This window comes from Brassica napus, chromosome A3 (assembly GCF_020379485.1).
Source record: "Brassica napus cultivar Da-Ae chromosome A3, Da-Ae, whole genome shotgun sequence".
Taxonomy (NCBI): domain Eukaryota; kingdom Viridiplantae; phylum Streptophyta; class Magnoliopsida; order Brassicales; family Brassicaceae; genus Brassica; species Brassica napus.
Window position 1 is genome coordinate 7,335,142 of NC_063436.1, and position 27,440 is coordinate 7,362,581.

The 27,440-nt window shown below is 36.5% G+C and overlaps 6 protein-coding genes and 1 pseudogene across 8 annotated transcripts; 3 read left to right on the plus strand and 4 right to left on the minus strand.

The window, feature by feature from the left end:
• The first annotated feature begins 84 nt into the window (after window positions 1-84).
• On the plus strand, window positions 85-2,145 carry LOC106437584. The gene is made up of 6 exons (XM_013878489.3): window positions 85-704; window positions 788-964; window positions 1,034-1,123; window positions 1,196-1,324; window positions 1,441-1,608; window positions 1,693-2,145. Exons 1-6 carry the CDS (start codon window positions 525-527, stop codon window positions 1,942-1,944), a joined length of 996 nt encoding a protein of 331 aa, XP_013733943.1. The 5' UTR covers window positions 85-524; the 3' UTR covers window positions 1,945-2,145.
• A 32-nt stretch (window positions 2,146-2,177) lies between these two features.
• On the minus strand, window positions 2,178-2,857 carry LOC106437586 (monothiol glutaredoxin-S9-like). The gene has a single exon (XM_013878490.3). It carries the CDS (start codon window positions 2,648-2,650, stop codon window positions 2,342-2,344), a length of 309 nt encoding a protein of 102 aa, XP_013733944.1. The 5' UTR covers window positions 2,651-2,857; the 3' UTR covers window positions 2,178-2,341.
• Window positions 2,858-6,100: 3,243 nt separating this feature from the next.
• LOC106437581 (probable WRKY transcription factor 21) lies at window positions 6,101-7,939 on the plus strand. Its single transcript, XM_013878486.3, has 3 exons — window positions 6,101-7,281; window positions 7,369-7,494; window positions 7,589-7,939. The coding sequence occupies exons 1-3, from the start codon at window positions 6,530-6,532 to the stop codon at window positions 7,731-7,733; spliced, it is 1,023 nt and encodes a 340-aa protein (XP_013733940.1). The 5' UTR covers window positions 6,101-6,529; the 3' UTR covers window positions 7,734-7,939.
• Window positions 7,940-14,993: 7,054 nt separating this feature from the next.
• LOC106437579 (histone H1.2) lies at window positions 14,994-16,067 on the plus strand. Its single transcript, XM_013878485.3, has 2 exons — window positions 14,994-15,252; window positions 15,321-16,067. Exons 1-2 carry the CDS (start codon window positions 15,079-15,081, stop codon window positions 15,888-15,890), a joined length of 744 nt encoding a protein of 247 aa, XP_013733939.1. The 5' UTR covers window positions 14,994-15,078; the 3' UTR covers window positions 15,891-16,067.
• LOC111214384 lies at window positions 15,985-16,967 on the minus strand (annotated as a pseudogene).
• A 3,302-nt stretch (window positions 16,968-20,269) lies between these two features.
• Window positions 20,270-22,956, minus strand: LOC106437576 (uncharacterized GPI-anchored protein At1g61900-like). 2 transcript variants are annotated; one of them, XM_048774558.1, is made up of 6 exons: window positions 22,704-22,956; window positions 21,358-22,185; window positions 21,031-21,276; window positions 20,791-20,949; window positions 20,644-20,694; window positions 20,270-20,553 (listed from the first exon to the last, which is right to left on the minus strand). In XM_048774558.1, the coding sequence occupies exons 1-6, from the start codon at window positions 22,717-22,719 to the stop codon at window positions 20,462-20,464; spliced, it is 1,392 nt and encodes a 463-aa protein (XP_048630515.1). In that variant the 5' UTR covers window positions 22,720-22,956; the 3' UTR covers window positions 20,270-20,461. The 2 variants fall into 2 exon arrangements, with proteins under 2 accessions (XP_048630515.1, XP_048630512.1); XM_048774555.1 differs by having other exon boundaries at window positions 20,791-20,952.
• Window positions 22,957-23,515: 559 nt separating this feature from the next.
• On the minus strand, window positions 23,516-26,639 carry LOC106437578 (GTPase-activating protein GYP1-like). 2 transcript variants are annotated; one of them, XM_022715888.2, is made up of 10 exons: window positions 26,150-26,638; window positions 25,923-26,061; window positions 25,667-25,850; window positions 25,414-25,484; window positions 24,953-25,090; window positions 24,796-24,887; window positions 24,420-24,691; window positions 24,228-24,313; window positions 24,014-24,115; window positions 23,516-23,911 (listed from the first exon to the last, which is right to left on the minus strand). In XM_022715888.2, the coding sequence occupies exons 1-10, from the start codon at window positions 26,314-26,316 to the stop codon at window positions 23,750-23,752; spliced, it is 1,413 nt and encodes a 470-aa protein (XP_022571609.1). In that variant the 5' UTR covers window positions 26,317-26,638; the 3' UTR covers window positions 23,516-23,749. The 2 variants fall into 2 exon arrangements, with proteins under 2 accessions (XP_022571609.1, XP_022571610.1); XM_022715889.2 differs by having other exon boundaries at window positions 23,765-23,904; window positions 26,150-26,639.
• Between the last annotated feature and the right edge of the window lie 801 nt (window positions 26,640-27,440).

Consider the following 27,440-nt stretch of genomic DNA (forward strand, 5'->3'; position numbering starts at 1 on the left):
TCAATTAATTATTTTTAAGTGACGATTATTCGTTGCAGATAGTATATATCGACAGACATGATAAGCAGTCTCGTAAATGTTTTTTGATGCTGTTTTTTTTTTTGAGCAACTAGATCTGTGCTGTGTCTACAAAATTTCAGGTCAGTCTCAATATAGTCAGGTCAAATTTTTATGGTTTGAAAAAAAAAAGAATCAGGTTGTTTTTTTTTTTGTTCACAGGCTTAATTTAAAGGAGTCGAGGTCTATTAAGATGTAAATTTCATGAATGAATCAGTGGTTGCAATAACTGGTTGGATCATGAGAATCAATTAAACCGGATGTATATAAATCAAGTGTATTTAAGGGGGAAACCGGTTTAAACATAATTTGAAAACCAAGATTCAATAACCGGATATAGATCCACCATCGTCGTTGACGGACACCAAAACTGAAAAACAAATTGGGAGAGGAGAGGAGATAGATCCACATTTGATTCTCACAGGGAAAACCCTAGATCCACCCCCAAATTCGAAAACTTTGATTCCATGGAGAGAGACAAGGCAAGGATGTCGTCTTCATCGTTTCCCTCTTCGTCGTCGTCTTCATCTTCATCTTCTTCTGCTGCGTCGTCCCTCGCAGCGAAGGCAATTAGAGCATCTTCAGCGCACAGAGACTCCTCTCTTTCCTCCGCCTACTCTTCTCCTCCTGTCCCCACTCCTCCCAAGGTTTCGTCTTTTTTTCTATCTTTCTGATATTTAGCCTTTTCGAATTGAAATGTGGGATCTTTTTTTTTTTTAAATTTGAATAGGAGGTGGTGAGGAAGCCGTATGAGTACACGTCTATGAAGAGTTTAAACGAACCTAAACGAAGCTTTTGGGGTAGTCTCGCTAGTAAAGCCAAGGCTCTTTTAGATGATGAGGATCCTCCTCCTCAAACTCCCACCACCAGAATTGACCACCACAACACGCCTTCTTCCACCACTAAGGTTGTTTTGAGATGATTCATAAAGCCTTTTATTGTAGTGTTTCTTATTAAAGTTGAGAACATGTTGCAGGAAGCTGGTAGGAAAACAGAGAATCCTTCCTTACAGAGAAGCTTAGATGCCATCACTTCTTCCTTTAACTACATTGGTACTGCTGTTGAGGTTCGTTTCTGGTTCTGGTAAGAGACATGTGCAACCTTCTTCACTGTGCTGAATGTGTGAATTTTTCTTTAGGAGGGTATTACTGCTGTGGAGACGCGTACTGCAGGGATCATTCAAGAAACACGTAAGAAGATTAAGAAAAAGCCGAACCCCCCTGAGATACAAGCGGATTTGGAGATTCAACTCAAGGCTTCTCGCGACGTAAGGTGCCTGCTCTGTATCATTTCATTGGTTGCCAGCAGCGAATATATCTTCATTTAACTGATTATTGAGTTTAGAAATCAGAAAAGGAGTTAAAAGATTTTATGTCAAAACAGGTTGCAATGGCCATGGCTGCCAAGGCAAAGCTTCTTCTCCGGGAGCTGAAGATGGTGAAGTCTGATCTGGCCTTTGCAAAGCAGCGATGCGCTCAGCTGGAAGAAGAAAACAAGGTTCTGAGGGAGGATCATAACGGCGAAAACAGCCAAACTGATAACGATGATCTTGTATGAATATCTCTTTTACTCTTTTTACACCTTTTTAGCATATTCTGATATTTGGTTGTGTCTTTTGTCTCTCATCTTATATAGGTGCGACTTCAACTTGAGACATTATTGGCTGAGAAGGCTCGGTTAGCTCACGAGAACTCGATTTACACACGCGAAAATCTCTACCTGAGAGGAGTGGTCGAATACCACCAGCTAACGATGCAGGATGTGGTCTACTTTGATGAGAAGACTGAAGAAGTAACCGAGGTATATCCTATTAATGTCACTTCAGTGTCTTCTTCATCAAATATTTCCAACACTCATCCAAACCCACAAGCCTTGGAGTTCAAGTGAGACACAACAACAACACTCAGTTTATTCTGTTCTTGTAGTGATTCAGACAACAAGACAAACGTTGTCTGTAATCACTCTGTGTCTGTAGTAATATATGTACTCTGTATTCTCTTCTCTGTGGGGTGATCTTGGGCATTTTAGCTACGAATGTTATTTATAACCCTTTATTATTATATTAAATAATAAAGAAATATCCTATTATTCCCCTGAAAGATTACCATAAAGTTAATTAATAACGTTATAAATAAGTATTATTATAGGATCTTTATGAAATTACAAAACCAACAATAATTATAAATCTACATTACAAAGGTTGAATCGGCTATACGATTTTATGATTTTTGGTTGCTTCTTATTGAACTTGTGTCTTTGAACTTTATAAAGTTAGAACACCTTTTTAACATAGACTAGCTTGAAATGGCTTAACCAGCGGAACGAGCGAACCGCTTAGGTGCATCGACATGACTTCATTGGTCGAACCCACCAGCTTCCCTCCCACAAAGATGGCTGGGACCGGCGTGGAACACCCGAGCCTCATGAGGGCTTTCTCGATCTCACGACAATCAAGGTCTTTGTCAATCTCATGGACGGTCGGGTGAACCCCTAGGTCTTGGAAGAGGACTTGGACCGCATAGGACAGGCAACACGAGCTCTTGCTGAATATAACCACTCCTTTCTCTGAAGACATTCTCACAACTTTGTCCATGGTTTCTTGAAGGAAGTTTCAATCAATCTAGGGCTTGTTTCTTGGAGAAGAAGAAACAAACTCCAACTTTGTTTCCCCCTAATAGATTAAAAGAGATTTAAAACTGAAAGCCCATGAAATAAATCTCACTTTTGGGTGAAGAAAAGAGTTTTTTTTTTTTTTGTTGTAATACTACAGTCTTGTGCTCAGTGTTGCATGAGACGAGTTTCTTGAATCATATGCTATTTATAACAAAACAAAGGAGGAAGAAAAGAATGTGGAGACCAAAAAAAGAGATAAAGAGATCACAGAAGATCGTCCAAAAGGTTCCCCAAGTTTATCAAAGTGACTTTAATTACTGTGAACCAAAACAATATTTTTATTTATTCTTTTTAATTTGGTATAACTGTATAAGTAAGGAGGGGCCAACAAAAGTTGCACATAATCAAAATTCCACCTTTTTTTGTTCACTACCCTTTTTTCCACCTAGATACCAAGATGAGCATTTAGATTGACTAAAAAATATGGCACATGTTTATATTTATTTACAAGTTCTTTTTTTTTTGCCAGAGAATTAGAATTTTATATTGTGGACCAAGCTTCGACTTTTTCTTTCTAAGAATATTATTTTGTTTCAAGAATCATGCTCAGAGGAAGGGTGTTGAATAGCCCAAAGTGGCAGCGAATAAGCAAAGATATATACTTTATATTCTTCTTTGGATTGACGGTATTTTTCACAGCCACTAAAAGTCTAAAAGGGAACCACGAGGCTCGTGATGATGGACCGGATCGGATCGTGTCAGAAATAAAAACCCAATTCTCGAACCATGTCACTATACAACAAGATATGATTTTATTTGGGAGATTCTCTCAATCTTACTTCAATAGTGATCCTGAAGGAATATAAATTCCTATGGGTTTCTCTTGCGTGCCATTTCTTTTTCATCAATTTGCCAACGATTCTATCCCTCTTGAGTCTTGACTCCTTTAATTAAACGTGGATTAAAGAATTTTTTAGGATCTCACATCAAATGAGATGAGACCTAAAGTGATATAAAAGACATCAGACATGGACAATGGATTCTCAAGTCGCAATTGTCAATTGATTTTTATTGAAATTTCATGTAACTTAGTCCAAGAAAAGTAATTTGTTATTCCTAGTGTCCATGACTTCTTATCGATGAGGCTCTTGCATGTATATTGTACTCGTAAGTTATATAACCAGCTGGTCTTTAACTCACTCTTATATGGCTCTCCAACATGGTCTGATTTCTAATTTAATCATCTTTTTTTTGTGAAAATTCGACAGATTGTGAAAAATTGAAACAAGATGTACACATGAAGTTACACTTAAAATTAGAAGGAAACAGAAGAAGTTTTGTTGATAAACGTCCTCACATGAAAAAGATAAGGAGATAGCTTAACACTGATGAAGGCTTAAAGACATAATAGTTCCATGTTCAGAGTGAAAGACCAGATTCTTCATCCTCTTTGAGAGATGTAGACAAAGTAGAAAGTCCAGATCAAACCAAACAGAATCCAACCCAAGGGCAACCCGATGCTCATCACCACCGTCAAAGCAGCTGTTGCCGCTGCCGAAACTCCCCAGCTCCCACGGATGAGACGTTTCCTTGCTTTGGCTCCATCGAGCATCTCACTCCTACCTTCCTCTTACTCATTGTAGGCAAACCTGAGCAACAATAGTTTAAAAAAAAAACACAACTCTAAACCAGTAAATTGTAAATCCAGTCTAACTGGTTAGGGGTTACCATCATATTTGATTATCCACTAATCTAAAAAAAATTATTATCCTTTTTAGACTCTGATTGGTCCTGACAACAACCAAACCTTTAGATCAAAATGGCTTCTTGTTGATTACTACTAAAGATCACTCAACGAATATAGGGGCAGTGAAGCTAGCCATTTCTCTATAGTCTATAGTATTTATTGATCCCAAAGCTTTTGAACATGCTCTAAGCATATTAAAGTTTCCAATCATTTGTCTCCAGGTTTTATCAACTGATTTACCACGATATCTAACATCTTATTTGATTAATTTCCTGGATGTGTATTGCTATATTTTATGATTTTCAGATAGTTCCCTATGCATTTATTTAGATGAGCTAAAATCCTTGAATATTTGATCTAAAATCAGCTCTCCCTTGTGTTCATTCGTTTTATGTTTATTTTATATAACAGGTAGAGATAAGATGTATGGGAGAAGCCGTAATCCCAACGTTTGAGCTTCACAGCTTAGTGGAGCTATGGTTGGAAACAACATCTAAGCATGAAAGAGTAGCTGCAAAGGAATTTGTAATGGTGCTAGTTTATGCACGGAAGCTCCCTGAATGCAACAACTAAAAGAACAGTTCAAGACTCTTCTGCAGAAGAAACTAAAATGTGATGTTCTTCTTCTTCATTGAATCATTTGTATACCGAGAGAGGAGGAAGTGAAGTGCAGGAGCAGTCCAATGTGCTGTGTAGTTTAGCAATAAATTTATCTTGTAATCTTAAAATTAAGGAGTGGTTGAACTTAAACAGACACTTTGTTGTCTAAGAATATTCAAAAAAAATTATTTTTGGACATTTCAATGTATGATAGATAGGATAATGTTGACATTTCTATGAAGAGTTGTTTTCTTGTTTGGACTATCAATGAGATGTACACGGAACTATCGTGAACCGAATGACTTGCGAACTTTCTGAGAAGTCAACCAGAAAACAAATTATTGAAGAATATGCAAATTCAGTTTTTATTTATTTATTATAAACATATAAAATTGGAATTCCCAAACTAGCTTTGGATTTCTACAATGTTACCTTTTAGCAATGAAATCGTTGAAGTGTAGTAGATATTTTTGCCTTTTAATTTAGAATTTAACTTTTTGCTGTGCACGTAGAAAGTGATTGATTTTCTACTGAAAATCCGTCGAACAGAAAAGAAAAGTAAGCGTTAGAAACTGTAAAAGAGGTTCTGGTTCCATTTTTTTGGGTTTTATTTAACAAAAGTTGGAATTAAACGATGTATATCACCTTTAGAAAGACACGTTTATATGTGGTAAAAAAGTAACCGTTAGAAACTGAGAAAAAAGAACGAGTTTTGGTTCCCACTTTTACTAATTTGGTTTTACTTGGAAAAAAGTAAACTCAAGAACTTGGAATTTTACATAAGTTTTCCTTGATATCATGAATGAAAGCTTTACACTTAACAAAAAAAAATGAATGAAAGCTTTAGTATATTCGTATATAGTTCCTGCCACGAATTTGACTATAGACAAGCATAATTGCCTCTTTGCAATAGTTTAATGATTCCCTAAGTTTAATTAACTAAAAAACGAATCTTTAAGGTCTTCGGATGGGACCCACCTGATTCCTTGTCTTTTTCCTTCTTTGCTTTTTTTCCAAAATAAAGTTGTCTTTTTTATATTTTCCTTTCCTTTAAAACTGATTTATCCACTGTGGTTTTTGGGTAAAAAAATCGGAGAAATGCTTTTCACTTTTGTTTTTTGGTTGAGTGATTGCAGAAGCTCTGCCTAGAGAGAGAGAGAGAGAGAGAGAGAGAGAGAGAGTCAAGAAAGTCTTCTCCTTCACACCTCTATAATACGATGGTGGAAGAATCTTGGCTTTGACAACTCATTCACAGCCCTCTCTTCTTAAAGGAAGGTCCGTTTTGCTTTTTGCTCCCTCTCAATTCGTCCTCTGTTTTCTTCTCTCTCAATTAAGAAGCTTTCGTCTTCAAGCTTAAGAAAGGCAACTTCTTTTGGGTCTTGCTGAGATTGGATTGTGTAAAAACGGAAACTTTACTATCTGGGTCTTTCCCATTTTGGTTTCTAGGGTTTGATTAGAGAAAAAAGGAATTAGCGTTTAGTTTATTTAGTCTTGTTCCTTTAACTTTAAGACATGGAGGAGATAGAAGGAACCAACAGAGCAGCTGTGGAGAGTTGTCATAGAGTTCTTAACCTCTTATCCAGCAGGCCACATCAACAAGATCATCTGTACGACATGAGTTTATTGTCTGAAACTAGAGAAGCTGTGTTTAGGTTCAAGAGAGTGGGGAATCTATTAAGCAGTAGTAGTAGCAGTGTGGGTCATGCCAGGTTTAGAAGAGCTAAGAGACCTCAGACTCGTTTGTCTCAAACCATCTTTCTTGATTCTTGTCTCGAAAGACCAGAACTTACTTCATCTCAGAAACCACCGGTGGTGCTCCGGTCTGATTTGAGCTTGGGACCCACTGATTCCCTCACTTTAGGGACCCGGTCTTTCGGTTTGAACTCAAATGCAAAAGCCCCTCTCCTCCAGCTTAACCAGCAGCAACAACAGCAGTTACATGAACGGTTACAGGCTCATCAGCAGCATCAGCAGAGGCATCAAGCTGAGATGATGCTTAGGAAGTGCAACAGCGGGATGAGTTTGAGCTTCGATAACTCGAGCTGTACAACTCCAACAATGTCGTCCACTAGGTCCTTTATTTCATCGCTTAGCATAGACGGTAGCGTAAACAACTCCTCCTCCTCCTTCCATTTGTTGGGAGCTCCGAGTTCAACGGATCAGAGTTCTCAATACTCTAAGAGAAAATGCCTCATGAGAGGTGCTGATGAACATGGTAGCGCTAAATGCGGGAGCTCTAGTAGATGCCACTGCTCTAAGAAGAGGTCAGCTTTGCATGTTTCTTTTTTTTTTTGTATTTCATTTCGCACTACACTTTCTTCTTGCGTTAAAAGCTTGTTGGAAACTGGCAGGAAACATCGGGTTAGGAGATCGATTAGAGTGCCTGCTATAAGTAACAAGGTTGCAGACATCCCTCCTGATGATTATTCGTGGCGAAAGTATGGTCAGAAACCCATCAAGGGATCTCCTTATCCCAGGTATATAAACTTCTTAATCACTCTCTTAGAGGCAGTATTATGTATAAAGTATTGAGTCATTTTTGAGAATGTATGTGTGTGTGTGTGTGTGCAGGGGATACTACAAATGCAGTAGCATAAGAGGTTGTCCAGCGAGGAAGCACGTTGAGAGATGTTTGGAAGATCCAGCAATGCTTATTGTTACTTATGAAGCAGAGCATAACCACCCCAAAATGCCATCTCAAACCGTGACAACTTAACTTTCATTTTATCATGTGTGTTTTGCTCCAAATATTGTGTGATATATATGATGGGAGCAGTGCTTTTGTTGGGGTGGATTTGCTTTGTGATAAGAGTTTACTGCAGTTGTTGGTTTTGGGTTAAATGGGTAAGTGTAGGAGACCTTGTCAAGACTCTTTTGTTTCTCAAGTGTATTGCTCTTAATGGTTCGAAGTTATGTTCTTTATCTCAGTTTGGCAATACACAACCAAAACAATGAAGACTCGACCCAAACTTATCCAAACCCACTTGATGCCTCAAACAGTATATTCGAGTCAAAAGAGTGTATTTCTAATCCTCTTGATGACATAGAAGTTCTGAAGATTTGTTTTACCGTAAATCTCCATATTTTATTGGACTGGTTTCAAGAAGTTGGTCTTAGAAGCTAATCAATGAGGAATTATAGATCTCGCGTGAGAAAAGATGAAATATCATGATCAACTGACAACTCCTTTGACAAGAAGACTTGTATACACAGTATCATGAGGAATAAAAAAAAAGAGATCAAAGATTAAACATGAAATGTGTTTGAAAAGAATTTTCCATTTGGAGGCCAAACTCAGCCATTTTTTTTTTCTTCAGTTGATTTTACTAGGCATTGCGGTTTTGGACCGAACTGAACTCGTTGAACCAAACAGAACCAAAATTTCTGATTAGTTCGGTTTAATTCGACAGGTTTATAAAAAAATGGTTTTTGGTTCAGTTCAATAATTGGTTAGTTCAGTTTTTCAAAAAAAGAATGAAAAGTTTGCTAACCAAATTTTGAACCGAGCTAATTGAATTAAACCAAAAAATTGAATTAAATTACCCGAAATTTAACCATTATTTTACCGAAATATAAACGAAACAAAAAATTTGGTTAGTTTCGGTAAAAAAAATAAAAACCGTACCAAACTATCCGAACACTGAACCAAACCCAAAAAAAATTATAATTCAATTTGGTAAAATTTTGGTCGAACTAAACTACCCGAACCCACAAGCCTAAATTTTACGATTCCAAGGCTTTTCTGACATCTTTAAGACTGAATATTCCACATCATCCCGGATCATGCCAATACCACCGAACTTATCATCGGGATCACAATTTTCAACTTAGGAAAGCACCCTATGTCGTGTAATCTAACTATTTACGACCAAATTAATCTTGATCCCCAGTGTTTACATTCATCAGATCATCTGGAGAATCCACCAGCTTATCAGAGGCCAAAGAATAGATCTCCATTAACCAAACCACCCATAGTGTTAAATAAGGAGGAACCAGTCTTGGTCGACAACAAATATAAATGATAAAAGAAATGGTCACATATTTCGATTACTTGAAGCGTTAGGACAATAGCAACGGGATTGAACAAGAAAAAAATACAAGTGGAGTGGGTCGTTGATTGGTTATGATCATGAACATGTCGTGGATGTAAGTTATGGTGAATTTGCAGCTATTGGTCATTGGTGTCTCTCTGTTTTCCTTGGCCACTCGATACATATTTTATATTTATTGAGCCACGTTTCTCTTTCTTTGGAGAATAGGATCATTGGCGTAGGTCATCATTGTCATAGGCTCTTGTTTAACCTGATAGTTGCTGTTGTAGATCATCATTTTCCTTGGTTCATCATTCATGTTGGCGAAGAGAGTTGTCGAAGGACAATTACAATCGGCGTTGCGTCGAGACTCGCATGCTATCTTCCATTTGATCCTAAGACCCCAGGTCCCCACAGTAGATAGTTTGGTGATAAACTAGCATTTTAGCGCCGTATTAATTTGATTACATATTACCTTCTGAATATCTGTGTAAATAATTTATAGTAAAGGATCTTTTTGAGATTTTGGCGTGTGCACTTTGAATGGATGGCATGTGTGAATATCTATCTATAATGGGTGGTGACAACTGATAAGCATCCCAAACAATCAAAAAGATATAGTTATCGAAAGATTCTCAACATATGTAGATGATACCAAAAAAAATAAGTTATCATATACTAAAGATTTATAGTTATCGAAAGGTTGGGGAGAGATCTTCCTTTACATTTCGGTAGATCGATATATTGAAAACATACTATTAACATTTGAGTCAGACCATTCACTAGCTGATTACTGAATCCGCAAAGTCCATTGTTATTAATTTGCATGTTTTCAATGGTGTTTATTATTTTTTGTTAAAGGGTTTATTTCAATGGTGTTTATAGGAGTCTAGACTCTAAAAATAGTAAATTTAGAAACTTAAGAGTATCTTGAATCCAGCATTAGCTTCCATTGGTAAACGTAAAATGTAACTGGCTTCCGAGGGCAGGCGATTAGAAGCAATTGATAAATATGATGATAGATTGGTGGAATGTCAAAGGGAGATTAAAGGTTCTTGCCTTAGTGGGTTACTATTGTATATATTGATTGAATTTATTACTTAGGAGTATCCGTTTATAAAAAATGAATGTAAATCGGGAATTATTCAACTATGATCAGATCGATCATAACTTTATAGACCAGTTCTTCTTCTTCTTCTTCTTCTTTTTGTGAATGAAATTTAATTTTAGGTCAATTTATTCATTTTTTATTTGAATTGGGATTGGTTTTAAACTAGAAAAAGTTTGATGTATTTGTGAGTTGGATCCAAATTATTCGATCATGGTGGTTTTCAACTCCAGTTATACATGATGAAGGAAATTAACTTTGTAAGAATGTAAAAACGGGGTTTATACTGGATGTATATCAATTATCGATATAAAAAATGACAATTACTAATATCATTCTGATAATAAATCTGTAAACCTTTATTTACGCCAAAAAATTAATGAGAACGTCATTCATACCATCTAGGACGTTACACAATCATTCGCAATACAAGAACTCGTCAAAAAAAGTAAAAACTCAGGAAGTTTCAAACCGATACCAATATTCCAAATGTAGAATATTACTATTCGTTAGATAATAAATATATAGCAATGTAAGATTTGAATTTCGTATTCATGATAAAGATTAATGTTTGCCAATGAATGTCATATAATTTCATTGGTAATAAAAGTACTTGTATGCCTTTAGAAGCAAGATGCATACTTGCATACATCATCATGATTGTTTTTATAACAAATTTAAGTTTTTATAACAAATTTAATACAGAATCATTACAGGATGTAATGAATATAAAATACTAGTGGTTTGTCCGCGCTTCGCGCGGAATTGTTTACATTTGTTTGTATATTTTTTATTTTATTTTAAAGATTGGTATTATTTTTATTTATGTAAATCAGTATTCCTAAGAAGTTTTGCTTGTCTAATGTAATTATATTGAGTAGCGACCCTTGTGTGGTTGTTTATTCGCACCATGCCGTTTATGCGTTTCTTTGAGTGGTGGTTGTTTTTATGTGTTTGAAGTATTGAGCTGTGGCGTATGTTATGTTCTAGGTGCCATAATTATCATCGACACGATGCATGTCAAAATCTTATTATTGTTGGGTAGCTATGTGGGCTGGGTTTGCAAGGTGAGAAAACTTTCAAACAAATAAATTTATTTGTTATAAATTCATCATTATTTTATAAATAATAATATTTGAATTTAGGAAGTTTTACAGTTTTTGCTTCAATCATACAAACTCCCTCATCTGTTTTGTAGTAGTTGTTGTGGATTAGAGCATCTCCATTAATAGTATCTAATGTAACTATTTTACAATCAAAATAATCAAAATTATCTAATGTAAAAGTTTTCATTTAGGAACTTTTAAGGTATTAAAACCCTCAAATGACACTTGTGTCATTTTTAGTGGTTTAACTTTCTAAAAATGTTAAAACTAACTGAAAATTAAATTATCTTAAAATAATATTTTTTTAGATATTCATAAAAGTTTTTATCAATAAAAGCACTTAAACTAACCCTCAAATGACACTTGTGTAATTGCAGCCGTTACACAAGCTTCTTAGGAGACGGTATGATCTGGAAAGGCATGGCGCTTCTGTTCTCCGTCTCTATCATCAAGAAAGAAGAAACCTTATTATCATTGGGTCTGTTTGCACAAAAACAGTATAAAGCCTAATAAATTTCTCGAAAACCAAACCTGGCCCATTCAACAAAATTCAGGAAGACAAAAAAACGTGAAATGAGTGAAGAAGAGTCTAACACGTGGAGCAGAATGCCCCTCTCTCCTTGCTGAGCTGGATAGCCTAAGGAGAGAGACAACTCCCCTTTATTATATACTAGGTTTGTGTCCGCGCTACGCGCGGATTATGGTTATATAATTTTCTGTTAAAATTCAGTATACAAATATATCATGTTTGATATTCTATCCTTAAAAGTGCAAAGTTTGGTCTTGAAAAGGAGCTAGAAATGTTGTCCATTAATAATGTTTTGTTGATGATTTCTTTTGGCTTTAAGTTGGTATTTAAAACACACCATTCATGTAAGTTCAATATTTGCACAATTTAGAGTCAATTAGAATTGGACATTTTGAATATAACTAAAGTTTTTGTTACTGTATACGATGAACTTTTGTTTTTAGATAATATTCATGATTTGCCTCAAAATATGCTCATTAATAAAAAATCTGGTTCTAATGTTTACTCTTGTAGGCTGCACCGCGTGCTTTGTCCAAACTTTAATATTAAACTTATAAATTTCAATGTTTAATATCAAAGTACCTTAGTTTTATTATCTAATTAATCATGTAATTAGTTTAATGGTTGTGTAGGTAGGGAACGAACCATAAGTTTGGCAAAAGAAGTGATATATTGGCAAAGAAACTGATATTATCTTCAGATGTAGTTTATACTTGCAACAGTAAAAAAAATATTACAAAACATAAATAATTGTTAACAAACTTCAACAGAATTTCTCTGCTTACTGTGTTTTATTCTTAATCCCAAGTGAATTTTATACACTAATAATGAGATACATGCATGCAGCCAAACATGTGGAGATTCGTACCAACTGGTGATATTTTTAATAATTAAAGTGGTGGTTTCTTATGTTTCTGATTGAATATTTTCTTGAGCAAATAAAAATGTTATCGGCATCAACGTCGTAGCCTAGTTGAGATTTAACTTGTAAGGACTCCAATATGGAAAGTAACCCCCTTATAATCTCAAGGAATCCAAATTCTTTAATAGACTGATCATATTCTATTGTTTCGAACAACAAATTAAATCAGTTCTTCACGAAAGGGAAGAGAATCAGGGCTGGATTTGAGTGTTTTAAGTGAAAATTCCTAATCATCTCACTTTGTGTATTATCCGGAGAAACCACTTAAAAGAGCCATAACCTACAAAAGAGACAAACAATCACATGAATTGTGTATTGTCCGGAAGAAGCTTGAAAGATTTTAATAGTAATTAGTAAGATCGCGAAAAGTTTGAGGCACCAAATTTTACTTTGAATACAACTAAGCAGTGATGCACCCACAATACAGTAGGAAGATTCCTGCCCACTAAATCTCCATCGATCACACTGTTCGAGAAGAAAGTAAGCAAACTGAATAAACAGAGTCTCTTTCATACGACATCAATAAGTTTTTGGTATATAACAGAAAATTATGGATTTTCAGAACAACTATTCAGTGGAAGCTGTTACCTCTAGGAGTAGGCTTCTTCGTCGAGAGTGTTTCAAGAGACTTGTTCATGTTTGACTGATACACAAACAAAGGAAGAATCTCCATCATCGCTACCATCTCTTCAGCCTTCGTTACCACTATCCCGTTTTTGCCGTTATTTCCAGCGTAATCTATGTTGTCGCCATCGAGCCCCGGCTCCAAATCTCTGAAGGTCTCATCTTTTGATCCCTCGTACGCCCATTCTCATTCCGGCACCGATCTGCGGTAGATTTCTCCACTGACGACATCCAATCCCACATATCGTGTTCTCAATTTCAGAGAAGAGAGTTCGAAGCTTCGATTGATCAGTCTGGATTTGACACCATGACTGCTGGTAACAAATGGGAAAATAATATTCTCTATGTTCCTAAAAGATACATATTCTATAATTTTCACACATTTTAATAAAATACATTAAATTTGTATAATTTTTTGTGTTTATTTTTTTTCTATAACTTTAAGCCAATAAAAAATCAATTAGTGCAATTAAGCTTTTTGAAGTTTGAAATTAGTTAATAAAACATGCATTGAAAAAGTAAAAAATAGATCTTTTTGAAACAATTTTTTTCTCTAGAATAGTAACTTTAAGGAGCGGAGGGAGTATTAGTTAGTAATATATAAGTTTGGAGCGAAGGAACCCGAAAAAATTGCTTGGATTGTTGTAGTAGTGGAGGGTCTTTATGAGTAGGAGTGGGAAGTAACTTTACAAAGAGAATTGGAGAAGGTGTAAACGGTATGGAAGTTTTAAATAGGAAAAGGAAGATGAAGTCCATGAGTCGTTGTACAACTATTGTTGACTTTACATGTAATTATGGCTTGATTATGGGCCTGCAAAACATAACTCAATTATAATATAAAGGCTCCGTCCAATTTATTTTAGTCTCGTAAATGAAAAAAAGGGTGACATGTAAATATGATGCTAAGCTGTCGATTTAATAGGTTGAGAATATTTGAGCTGACGTGTTCTATCTCAGAAACCTTAAAAATAGTAGCTTTTATATAGTAGGATAAGATGTAAAATAAACCAATGCATACATATTTAGTTACTTGAGTTATGATATTTTTGAAGATAGACACATCATACATGCACACAAGTTGTGTGGCAGCCCATACACTAGAAGATGGTCATCTATGATCGAATTCTACAGCATGACTTTACCCCAAAAAATGATCGGATTTGAATAAATCTTCGTTCGTTACACTCCTTGATTAGTGTAGTTTCCAATGAATATAAACATTAATAATCTTCCCCCAAGCATTCTCCAGAAAAACAAATACACATCAATACTATCAAAACAAACCATTGTCTTGACCAACCTTGCTTCAAAACCGATTTTCTCACCCAATAATAAACCATTTCAAACGCTTCGATACTCAAAAGAAACCTTACAGAATTATCTACACATTGATGAAAACAAAACTGAATTCCGTCAAGTATAACTAAAGTTATGATCGAATCAATCGAGGCTAAAAGCACACCAAACATAAACAAAACACCTATCCACATCCATTAACTTCCTCATCCTCACATTATCACTCCTTGTCTCCGCACCGTCGATAGCATAAGATCCAACGGATAAAATTCAAACCTGAGATGCTACACCGATCCGCGTACTCACTCTCTCAACCAATCAGAGCGAAGAATAAAAACTCTGGTCTCTTACACATCTGACTATAAAAACATGTCCGAAACTCTCATCGTCCTCACCAGAATCTTCTCTGACTCATCACATTCACTTCAATTCCCTAGAAAAAAAAATGTCGGCAGAGGCAGAGAACATCCCCACCAACGTCGCCTCAGGTGCTGCAGAGGGAGCTAAAGCGAAGAAGACGAAGGAAGCTAAACCTAAGAAGAAGCCTGCTGCAGAGAAGAAGAAGGCTCCGAAGAAGAAAACTTCTTCTTCTCCTCCATCTCACCCTAAATACGAAGATGTACGTTTTCGTTTCCGATCTAAAAGCTTTATTCATTTTCAGATTCGTAATTATTTTAATTGATGCAGATGATTAAAGACGCGATCACGACGTTGAAGGAGAGGACCGGATCTAGCCAATACGCGATTCAGAAGTTCATCGAGGAGAAGGAGAAGTCTCTTCCTCCTACCTTCAGGAAGCTTCTTCTCGTTAACCTCAAGAGACTCGTCGCTGCTGAGAAGTTGGTTAAGGTGAAAGGATCGTTCAAGCTTCCCTCTGCTAAACCGGCGGCGGTTAAGAAGAAACCAGCAGCTGTATCTAAACCGAAGGCTAAAGTTGCGGCGAAGGCTCCGGTTAAAGCTAAACTGGCGGTTAAAGTAGCCAAGAAGCCTGCTGCTGTAGCTGCAAAGCCAAAGGCGGCTAAGCCTAAAGCGAAGACAAAGACGGTTGCTGCTGTGTCGAAGACCAAAGCTGTTAAGGCTAAGGAGAGACCTGCGAAAGCGGCGAGGACTTCGAGTAGAACGTCTCCAGGGAAGAAGGCTGCTCCTGCTAAGAAAGCGGCGGCTGCGAGTAAGAAGGTGGCTCCGGTTAAGAGCGTGAAGGCGAAGACTGTGAAGTCTCCGGCGAAAAGGGCTTCAACGAGGAAGGTGAAGAAGTAGCTTCTCTAGGATATGGTGGTGGTTAAGCTTCTTTTAGGGTAGTCTTGTATAATTGAATCATCCTTGAAGGGAGCTTTGCTTTCCATAGTTTTTCTTTTTGGTTTCTTCTTGAAACCTTGTTCTTGTAATTCTTTTTTTTGGTTTGTCTGAAATGAAGCTTTTTAATCAATAGTTAAATGTGATGGTGTCTTCATTCCAAGCTTCTAAAGATATGTTTTGGAGAGATGTGGTTTTGTTCGGTTTAGTCTTCATCTATGTCTGCCTGAATATGTTCTTGAATGAATTTAAAGCATTGTGTCAATGTGTTGAAGTAGATTCAGTTTCTTGTGTTGCTTCACTAACAGTTCTTGTTTCATTGCTCATTAGAGAAAGTACAGATAACATATTATGCTTTCAAGGAACTTGTCTATAGTGAGGTTCATACCATTGTCTGAATCATATGATGCATTTTGGTTCTTTAAAACATCTCTCGTCTTTCTCACCTTGGTGTTTCTTGGTTACATTGTTCTGTATATTTGGAGAAACCTTCAGCAGTCTTGATCATATCAACATGGCCTCTGGTGCTTTGAGCTCTCTCTGTATATCACATCAGGTTCTTTACGATCATCGGCTTCGATAATCACAGCATCAGCTGCTGCGCAAAATGGTCTGGTCCCAACACACACAAGCATGTACATTAGTGAAACATATACTGATATAGATCTGAGTGAACTTAATTTAATCTTGACTTACTCTTTGAGAATGTCCTTAAGCACAGTGCTCTTTCCTGCAGCCATACCAACACCCATAAGGAGTAGAACCGGGGGGCTTCGGTCCTTGTGTGCAACTGGAGCCATCACTTCTGAGTCATCAACAAATGCAATCCACACTCTTGCCACTTTTAGATATTTAGTCACCCTCTCAAGTCTCTGTTCCCCTATATACCAACCAAGGAACATTCATTTGGGACAAGAAGGAGAAAACAATCTGTATTGTTTTTGTTGTTCTTGTTTAGGATCGATCACCTCGTTGCTGCCATGACAATGTGCTTGAGTCTCTTCTTGGGATCGGCACTGAGTATCTGAAACAAAGTCCATGTAATATTTTGGTATATTAGTTATAATGTTAACAGGAAAGGATTATAACAGTTGTGTTTTTGTTGAAATCTTTAAGACTAAACATGATTAAGCAGGTTGATCTTCATGGCTCTGTTTTGTGTTTGTGTTTTGAGAGCAAGTTCATGACAAAAGCTTAATTCATCTTCTGAAATATTTTTACAGACACACACACACACCATTTACAATATAGAGGACACACACACTTTCTTGACTAACTATTTCAACTACTCACACTAGCTGGCACCTTTAGCTCTAGCTTATACAGAATATGCAACAACTACTTCTGACACTTAACAACTTTACTAAACCAGACTACAACCCACTAGTTACCTTGGTTCTTCTGATTTGGTTTGATTACAAAATGACATTACTCAACAGTTTTCCTGCAGATACCCTGACTGATCATGAGATCGCATGGATCCAGTGGTAAGCAAAGTAACTCAGACTCCTTAATGAAGAGAGAGAATCAGCATCAGGCCCTTCCGAGAAGAAGCTGTAAATGTTTTCCTCACACCAATCTGATGAGGATATTCTCTCCTTTCCTTGAATCCCATTGCAAAATCAGAAGGGAGACACAAACGACGTTTCCTTATAATCTTATTGATCATAGAGATTTCAAAAGAGGATAAAATGTATACTGATTTTACCAACGTTGTGAGAGAATCTCTCCAGCTTCTCATGGCTTTTGTGTTTGTGAGAAAATCTGAGACGGGGGATGTTCTTGGAGAAATTGCAAGGGCTAAGTGCAAGCTAATGGATGAGATTAAAAAACATGAATGGATCTGGTTTGGAGATCATTAAACAAAAGTCATATGAGATTAAAGATTGGTAAAACTCTAAGACTGGGACCATTATATTGTTTGAGTTTATTTTCTGTTACAAGACATTCTTTCACTGTAATAAAATAACTTTGAGCCCTATTACTCCAGATGTTTCTAGTGTTTTTTGACCATTTAATTCTGTTTTGCGTAGCCAGAATATTCTTATTCTCCATGCATGTATGTTGTGTTTTTGCAAGGTTTAAGAAACTCTTTTACTTAAGGCTATATAACATAAGAACATATATAATTGACTCTTAAGATGATTCGTTGTTTCTCACTTTTATTGGATATCTAACATATTTTAAGTAAGGGCTTGGCAAAGAATACACTAGAAAAGAAAAGCAGCAGAAGAAGAGTCTAAATAGGCTTTTTATATGCTTGGTGTTCATGCATATATGAAGAAGAGTTAGTGCATCAAACCATAACATTTAGACAATCCAGCACTCCGCAATCAGCAACCAGGACCTGACCACACCACACCACTCACCAGACCTCATTTCCATTGCGAACAACCAGATCTTTCTGACACCGGGGTAAAGTTTAGCTGAGTGCTTTAGTTCTGGTGATTCATTTGAAGTATTGTGAGTCTCTCTTGGAGGATTCTTGGTTGGAGAGGTCTGGTGACGTCAAAGGTTCAGCCTCTCCATGATCATCTCCATGCTCTTCTTCACTGGAGTGTGTTTCTATGACAGAACCAGCAATGTTTGATGTCAAATGTTCAGTCTCTCCATGATTATCTACATGCTCTTGTTTACCGCAGTGTTCTTCTGTGGCAGGACCAGTCTCCATTATCCACATCCTTTTCTTCATGATTGGAGTGGGATATCGCAACATTGACATCTCCTCTGCAACATTGTTGACACTAACCTTATTTTCTTCCACAATTGACTGTTCATGTGCCAGAGAAACTGGAAATTATTAGACAAAGGCTTGGGATCTTCTTCAGTACCAATGTGTTGAACACTCTTGCCACTTTTAGATTTTTAGTCACCCTCTCAGGCCTCTGTTCCTTATATACCAACCAAGGAACATTCATTTGGGACAAGAAGGAGAAAACAATCTGTATTGTTTTTGTTGTTCTTGTTTAGGATCGATCACCTCGTCGCTGCACTGACAATGTGCTTGAGCTTCTTCTTGGGCTCACTGAGTATCTGAAACAAAGTCCCATGTAATGTTTTTGGTCTATTAGTGTTATAAAATGTTACCAAGAAAGGATTATGACAGTTTTTGTTTTCCTGCAAAACTTGAGTGATCATGAGATGGCCATTGTGTCTGCGAGAAAACCTGAGACGGTAATGCAGCGCAAGGGCTAAGAGCAAACCAATGGATGAGATTACCAAAACCTGTGTGGAAGTCATTCGTTGTTGAAATCTGGAACACACATTGATCGGTTAAGCATATGAGAGGATTTGGCTTGGGGATCATCAATCAAAAGACATGAGATTAAAGATTGGTAAAACTCCAAGACTGGCACCTGTTTGAGTTGGTATCTGTTTTCTGCCCCCACTACTCCGAATGTTTTAGTCTTCGACAATTTAATTTTGTTTTGTGAGTTTTGTGTAGCCAGAATCTTATTTGGTTTTTGACACATGCTGTATTTTTGCAAGGTTTAAGAAACTATTTCACTCAAGGCTATATAACATTATAAGGATATATATATTGTTCCCCCACTTTTATTGGATATCTAACATATTGGAAAGGAAGGGCTTGCAAATAATGTTTTAAACCTTAAGTTTACAAATGACATTAGATAAGAAAAGCAGCAAAAGAGTGTGCCTTTTTAGGCTGGTGTTCATGCATATATATGAAGAAGAGTTCATTGCATCAAACCATAACATCTAGAGATTTCATAACGAAAGAATCCTTGGCATCCAAGACCTGACCACACCACTCAGCTTTTGACAACCCGCCCCGTGGAACTACCCGCCCATGGACCCTAGGCTCACAGCGCTGCAGCGCACCGACCCCAACCCCTCCATTATGAGTTCTCTCTAACTCCATAATTAGGTTGTTGGTGGGCCTCGAACCCATGACCTCACCCTTTAACAGCATTCCCACAGGACAAGCTGTCACCAATTGATTGCGGACTTGCTTCTTAACAATTGGTACCAGAGCCAATTTTGACAAAAATCTGCAAGAAAACCAAAATACGATTTGAATATAAATGAGACCTTTTAAGTCGGAAAAGGAGGTCTGTGACAGAAACTAGTCAGAAGATCATGGAACCTGTGATGTTGTGGTAGAAATATTCTCAACGGAAAAAAAACACACGAGATGAATGTGGTCCTTAGTTTTGATGGAGAGAATGCAAGATATCAAACAAAATACCACATTGAAAATTTAGATAAAAAAATCTCTAGATATAAAGGAAAGAAGAGAAAATGAAAAAAAAAAACTTATTCTTCGTGAATGATAAAAAGTTTAAGAAATACTAAAGAATATAGTGTTCATTCTCGTTCCCTTGATCAACAATTATGTTTTAAAATAAATTATATCACGCTGAAATCAGTATTTTGAAGATATATTACTGGATCATCCCTTACCCTGTTAACAACAAAACATATACAGAAGAAAAAAAAATAAAAAAATGAGCTTGCCACTGTTTTTATCCAAAGTCCTCAGTCCTCACTAACTACAAAAAAAACAAAACCTCCTAAATCTCATTTTGATGTCTCACAGCACCATACACCACAGAGACCAAAATAATAATGAGACGCAACGCTCCAAACGCCTCATCGTGAAACCCTGCAATTACAGTCTTTTGAGTTCTATTTGCATTTAACGTTTAATCTGTTGTAAGACTAAAGACTACACTGCAAGCAAACTAATACGCACCGTGATTTATATGGGTCTGCTGCGATGTTGGCAAGGCAGGTAATGACATCTCTGCAAATTTGTAACTCAACTGTATCAGACGAAACCAAACTCTTTTTTTTTCTTTGCAATCTACACAGAAGAGAACAGGTAAATAAAAATGTTTACCAGGAGCACAGAGAGACAAAGAAGACACTGACGCTGAAGATGGCCACGGCGCAGCAATATTATCCGTCAGATCACATGTGAAACTGTACCCTGTTGTGTTGTCAAATATCAAGTCTGCAGGATAGCTTCTGAGAAGACAACCTTGTTGCATTCCATATGCTGCTTATCGCCCAAAAGAGAGAATGTCAGGAGATTTGAATAAAAGGAACCTGACTATACACTTCTTTTGGAGTCTACTACCTTGGACACTAAAATCTTTTAGATCGACATCACAAAGCTTATAGATATCTGTCATGACACCACCTTTCCGTAGCATAGAACCGATGACTGTTGAGCAGACTATGGCCTGCTTGTTCGTTATCAGCATTTGGTTACGTATCCCAGAAATATACGCATTCAACGAGCTACAGCAAGAAGGGCTTGGAGCAGCCGCATTACGGCAAGCCTTGACCACTTCCGTTGGCTCCTTAAACTCCAAAGGGCAAGCTGTAACCCCCACAATGTAAAACTCAAAAACCATTTCCTAGATGAGCAAAAGGTAATATGATGATTACAGAGTTCAGTAACCTTTGTTGACTTTGCAAGACGATAATATTCTAAACGCTGCGTTTGCTTTGTCAGCAGGAAGCTTCCTTGAGACATACGAAAACACCACATTCTTGCAGTCGTTAAGGGCGTTGACGTTGTTGTTTGATCCTCCTGAAGAGATAGCAAGCGCAGCTTCCATAATCGCACCTTGGCAAACCGGCCTGCAACACTCTTTAAGAGGGTCAACAGTGCGACACGCGTCAAGTAATCTACTACCGTTAACAGCTTTCTCGAACCCTGCCACATCTTGCACAGGACAAGAACCCCCAGTGAGATTCGAAGACGTTACAGAACAAAGCTCAGGTATTGTCATGTTGGCTCTTTTGCTGACGAGGATACTAACAAGATCCGAAAAACAATCTGCAGCAACTGAATCAGGTACAACCAACTTTTCAGACTTCTTCAAGTTGTGCTGTCCTTGGAAGATATGAAGCAAACTAACGAACTGTGGACAGCATATCACGTTTCCGACAAGTGCTGCAAACGGCTGGGAGCAATCAGAGGCTGCTGTATCTATAACAGCTGAGATTGCTTGGAAGTCTGCGGGGCATTTACCGGTTAGCTTCGGTTGGTATGTATCAGGGAAAGTAGGGTACATTGGTGGTGTCCAGGGTAGAGGAGGGGATTCGTATTTGGGGATGACGGAAGGTGATACTTGAATGGGACCGGATACTCCAGTACCAGGTGGATTTGCTAACTCAAAGGTAGTGGTTTTGCTACTGTGGTCATTAAATTTATACTGAGAAGCTACTTCTTGGAAGCTTGATAACCAGATAATAAATAACAAGAAGCCATGCACCAAATAACCTGATAAGAGAAGCAAGTTTAAAGATTAACAAACAACTTTTACCACACAAGTTATTTATTTAGTTTCATCAATTAACCACAAAAAAAAAAGTTAGTAACTTTGAGTGAAGCAGAAAAAAGGAAGTTAGAGTGTTTGGTGAATCTTGTACCTTAGTTGAATAAGCTCATATATTATCTTGCCAACCACATCACTCTATCATGAAAAGTTTTATTTTTTTTAATTCAGAATATTATTCCAACTAAATTCTTACTTTAACAACATGAAGAATCAAACCCCCCAAAACATAAAAGAGATTCTATAAATCTTCCACCAAAAATATTTGGTATCTAACAACCATATACTTATGTTTTTTTTGTATCCAAGAGCATACATAGATCATCTTAAAAAGACGAAAAGGTTAAAAATTAATGTTCTGTCCGGACATATGAAAAGCAGAGTCAATACCCAAAACAAGAAATTACAAGTGATTTTCAACACTTCATTATATCTAAATACGAGAAGAAACAAGTGAAGATACCTGCGAATTTCACCATCCCCGGAAACTCAAACCATTGTTTTCCAAGGTGAGAGCTTGATATTGAACCACGTCGGTCGGATTCTTCTTCTGAGAGATAAAATAGATTATGGCGGTGATGAAGAGTGTTCGTTCCTTTACCTCAGCAGAAAAAGAAGAAGACTCAGAGATGAACGAATGAATGAACCACACAAACCAAAAGAAAGCAAAAACAACTTCTTTACTTTACCTTCTTCACTGTGTTTTATTTATTTTTTTTATTTTACCGTAACGAGGCTTTGGTCTTATAAAGTGATGACTCATCATCATTACATCCATCATTAATCTTCTCTTTTGAACCTTTTCCTAATTTTCTCTCTGAAAAATAAATGACAAAAAAAATTTATATCCTAAAAGTCCTTAATAATTTGCTTCAAACACTGTTCCTTGTCAGTTGTCAATGTAAATATAAACAATTATCCCACAGAGTTAATAATGAAACATGCAAATAATCGACCAAAATTAGTATTCTTCTTTCCTTTTCAAAAATAAATAAATAAATAACCGACCAAAATTTCATTGATGTTGACTTTAACATTGTATTGATTATTTATGCCTTAGTTAGGAATCCAAGACAAGAGATAAGAGTCCATCATCATCTTTTTAGTTAGATTTTTGTTGACAACGTTTTTTTTTTTTTTTTTTTCCCCATTCTCTGTTTGAATTTTCAGGTTGATTATTACTTCTAATATTTTAACTCATATCTAATCTCATTTCTATTATCTTATCTTATCTTCGTATTATTACAAAAGAGGGCATGATTAGCATGTATAGAGTGAGAGAGACAGCCATGCAAATGACTGAATGAGTAAAAAAGCTACAAATATTACAAACACAAAACCTGGTGACAGAATAAACAAGTGTCGTGTGAGAAACCATACATAAACTAATGGCACAATTAACACGACAAAGAATGTTAGCATTTACCATTTATACCAAAGCTCATTTTGGGAGTAAAATATAACCAAAGAACGAACGAACAGTCATATCATAATTGAGGAAAAAGTCACTCAGCTAGCCAAGTGGTTAGGGGAACTGTTAAACATACTGTGCCACATGAATGCTCTTGACAAAACCATCTCCAGCTCTTGGTCTGTCCATGTATGTGTGGGAAGGTGTTGCAGGAACATCACCATCTCTTGAAAGTCCAGCTTCTTCAGCTCATCTGACCACTTGTTCACAAACCCAACTTGTATCTTAATTCAATTCTTCTCATGGTAATAAAAACAGTTTCAAACTTGACCATGAAGACTCTTCCTTTGAATTTTTCTTACCGTCAAGAGAAAGCTAGCATAGATGTACACTAGGAAGTCCGGTAATGCATCTCCTTCAGCAAGATAAGTGTCCCATAGACGGTTGATGATACTGTACGGGATCTGGAAATCTCAAAAATTTAGTCAGAATAGATTACCAAACAAAAAAAATAAGACTATGCGGGGTCTCAGAAGCGGTGGCATATTATCAGTAGGAGATCTAATGGTGTCTAACCTCACGTATCAGAAGACAGTTATACCACCGGAAAGCAAACTGAAGAAACTCTACTCCTTGCTCTTCCATGTGTCTGGCAACAGGTTCTAGTACATAAACAACGCAATGCGAATTGAGACAATGTTAACACTGCATCCTAAAACAATATACGTCAGGCCTAAACTGTAAGATAAAGCCAAGCAGGAACCTTACCATCAATACGTCTTACTAATTCCTTGAGCTTGAACACAAGTCTCTGGATTCCAGGTTGAGCAAACGTGTAATGATCTTGCATACCGTCAAGTAGCTTTGTTAAGCACCAGTAACAATCCGCTTCCACATCTGATATTCTTTCAGAAGATAGATCGGACATTGACCAACTCTCTACACCACCTTCTAGATATTCCGACAAGAATATAACTAGAAAAGGAGTGACGAGATCATTTATTCCCTGAACATATCCACTCGCTGGATGCCTAATGGCCCTACAAACTCAACAAATTACACTTTTAGATTTAGCTTTCAACATATCTGATTGTAAAGTTGAGTGAAGAACAACTGTTATCAAAGCCTGAATTCTCCAACTCACCACGTGTAAAGAATACGCTCCAATGACTTCTGCACCTGTGCTTGCTGAAAGAAGCTGACGTCTGGTACAGTCCTTGGACAGTCAAGAGCAATCTGAGAAAGAATAAAGTTGCTAAGATACTTTTGAAAGTTCTTAGAGACAAGAGAGGAAGAAGAACCTGGCGAAGCATGTTGATCTCATCATCAGAACGTTCGGAGTCTGGAAGGTCGTAGAATTGGCCAACAGATTCAAGATATTCAAGACGTTTTCTTCTCAGGACAGCCTCCCTTCTATCTGAATTAGGTGGTGCATATCCCTGTCGTCAGTTTATATTTAAACTCAAATAGTAAAACAAAAGACAAAAACTAAAACTGTTGCCACATAATGTTGAAAGAAGAGCTAATAACATAAATTATATGACTAGTGACTGAGATAAGCTAAACAGATATATACAGAAGATCTTGTGATGACCAAAATTAGTAACTAACATTGTTAAAAAAAAAAAAAAGTAACAGGATTTTTGCATCATAAATAAAAAGAGAAAGTATATACAAGGATAAATGAATAAAAAGTCATCATAATGATGAGAAGTTATAGTATGTAGTAAGCTTAAAGATGAAGTGGTAGAGGGCGTAGTACCAAGAGAAGGCGCCAGACATCAGGGCGCATATAGTGAGGCACACCATTCCACGCTAGCTCGCGCAGTTTCTCTGCAGGTATGAACACCGAAAAATGGAGTCTTTCATAGAGATGTATGGAAAAGTTTAAACACAAAGGCCATGTCTCGCAAGTGTATTATTCACATAGTGATAAAAGCTTGAAAAGCTTAGACCTTTACAAGATTCTCATTCACATAGGATTCTCACTATCAAATTTGAGAGAGAGAGAGAACCTAAAATGACAGTAGTATCGGAGAGGACTTTGTTGAACTTCATAACTCTACCGTGATCGCTTGATCTAACACCTGTATTCACGTTTTGGACTTGTTTCACCATCATTTCTCCACTGGAGCTTGATCGTAGCTTCCCGGCGTATGTATTATCATGTTTATGGCTCGAGCTCTGATCTTCCACCTCCTGGCACATTTTTTAAATTTCTACTTTTCATAAAAGGAAGAAGAAGAGAAAGAGGTCAAAGCTCTTATGTACCTCGAGGGGATTCTCCAAGTGATCATTTCTCCCGGCGTCCTCCTCGGAGAAGCTCCGGTGGTATGACGTTGGAGAGATAGGAGGATCGGGACTCCTGGTGAGGAATGCTTCACCAGGAACACTCCGTCCTTTAAGAAACCTGAAACACAAACACAAAATAATACAAAAATTCAAATTCAAAACAGATCTAAAGAAATGAATGCAGGTCGACTGAATGATCGGGGTACCCTTGGACGTTGTTCTCGAGTGTTTGATTGAATCTGGAATCGTCCCGCTTTTGTTGCTGCTCCTCTTCTCCTCCCTCCATTCTTTTTCTATTCCCACGTTCAGCAGCAACAACCTTATTTGATATATGGTTATTATGTTCGTTAGACAACAGTCTGGAAATAAACATATTCAAAAAAATGTCTAGGTGAGCAAAACATTTATCAATTAGGTTTCCAACATATTATTATGTTTCTCAATCAAATTAATTCTAGTTTTGTTACTCAAATATCTCATTAACAAGGCCATAAAGAAGGGGGATTTGTGTGCCAGGTTTACCTGACATAGCTGAGTTTCAATATTCATCTTCTCAATTAATCATTTTCAATAGTTAACTGAAATTTTATCAAGGCAATGAGATGGGTCTCTCTGCGTCCATGCACTCCCTCACCCTGTGCAATAGTTTGAGGATCCTTCTTTCATTCGGATTTACCCAATTTAGTATTTTGTCTTTTCTCTGTTTTTTTTTCTCAATTCTTTCAGTTTTGTGATTTTCTTAAATTGAATTAAGCATTAGAAAAAAGAAAAAGACTAGAATAGCACTAAACCAAGTTTTTGTTCCCAAAGTAGCACTCAAGGCTCAAAGTCACAAAAATAGGTTTCATTAAAGAGGTAAATATACACTTATACCCCTTGGGTTAATTAATCTAAACCTTAGGGTTTAGAGTTAAGGGGTGGGGTTTTGGAATTAGGGTTTAAAATTTTATAAAAAATAAATACTAAATTAAAAAATAAAAATTTTAAAAACAGTTTCAAAAAGTATTTTTAAATTATAAAAAGAAAATTTGAAAAAAAAAATAAAAAAAAAAATTTCAAAAAAAAAATTTATAAAAATTTCGAATCTGAAAACATATAATCTGAAACTATAAAAAAAATTCTTTTTTTTTCATTTTTTATTTATTTTTATTTATTTTTGTTTGTTTATTTAATTTTAAACCTAGGGTATTAGAGATATTTTATCCTTTAATGAATGTCATTTTTGTGACTTTCTCCTTCTAGTGCTATTTTTGAGACATAAACTTCAAAAAGTGCTATTATTGACAATTGCCCATTAGAAAATCATAAAAAAAAATCACTTTTATTTGGAAAAAACATCTTCTCATTAGATTTTTCGGAAGAGAGTTTACTTGATAGAAAACAAAAAAAAATACATCAACAGTTTTCAAACGTAATCTGTTTTCTGAATTAACCAAATCCTGAATTGATTTCTTCCCATGTTGAATGTGATTTTACAAGTTAAAAAAAATATTTTTT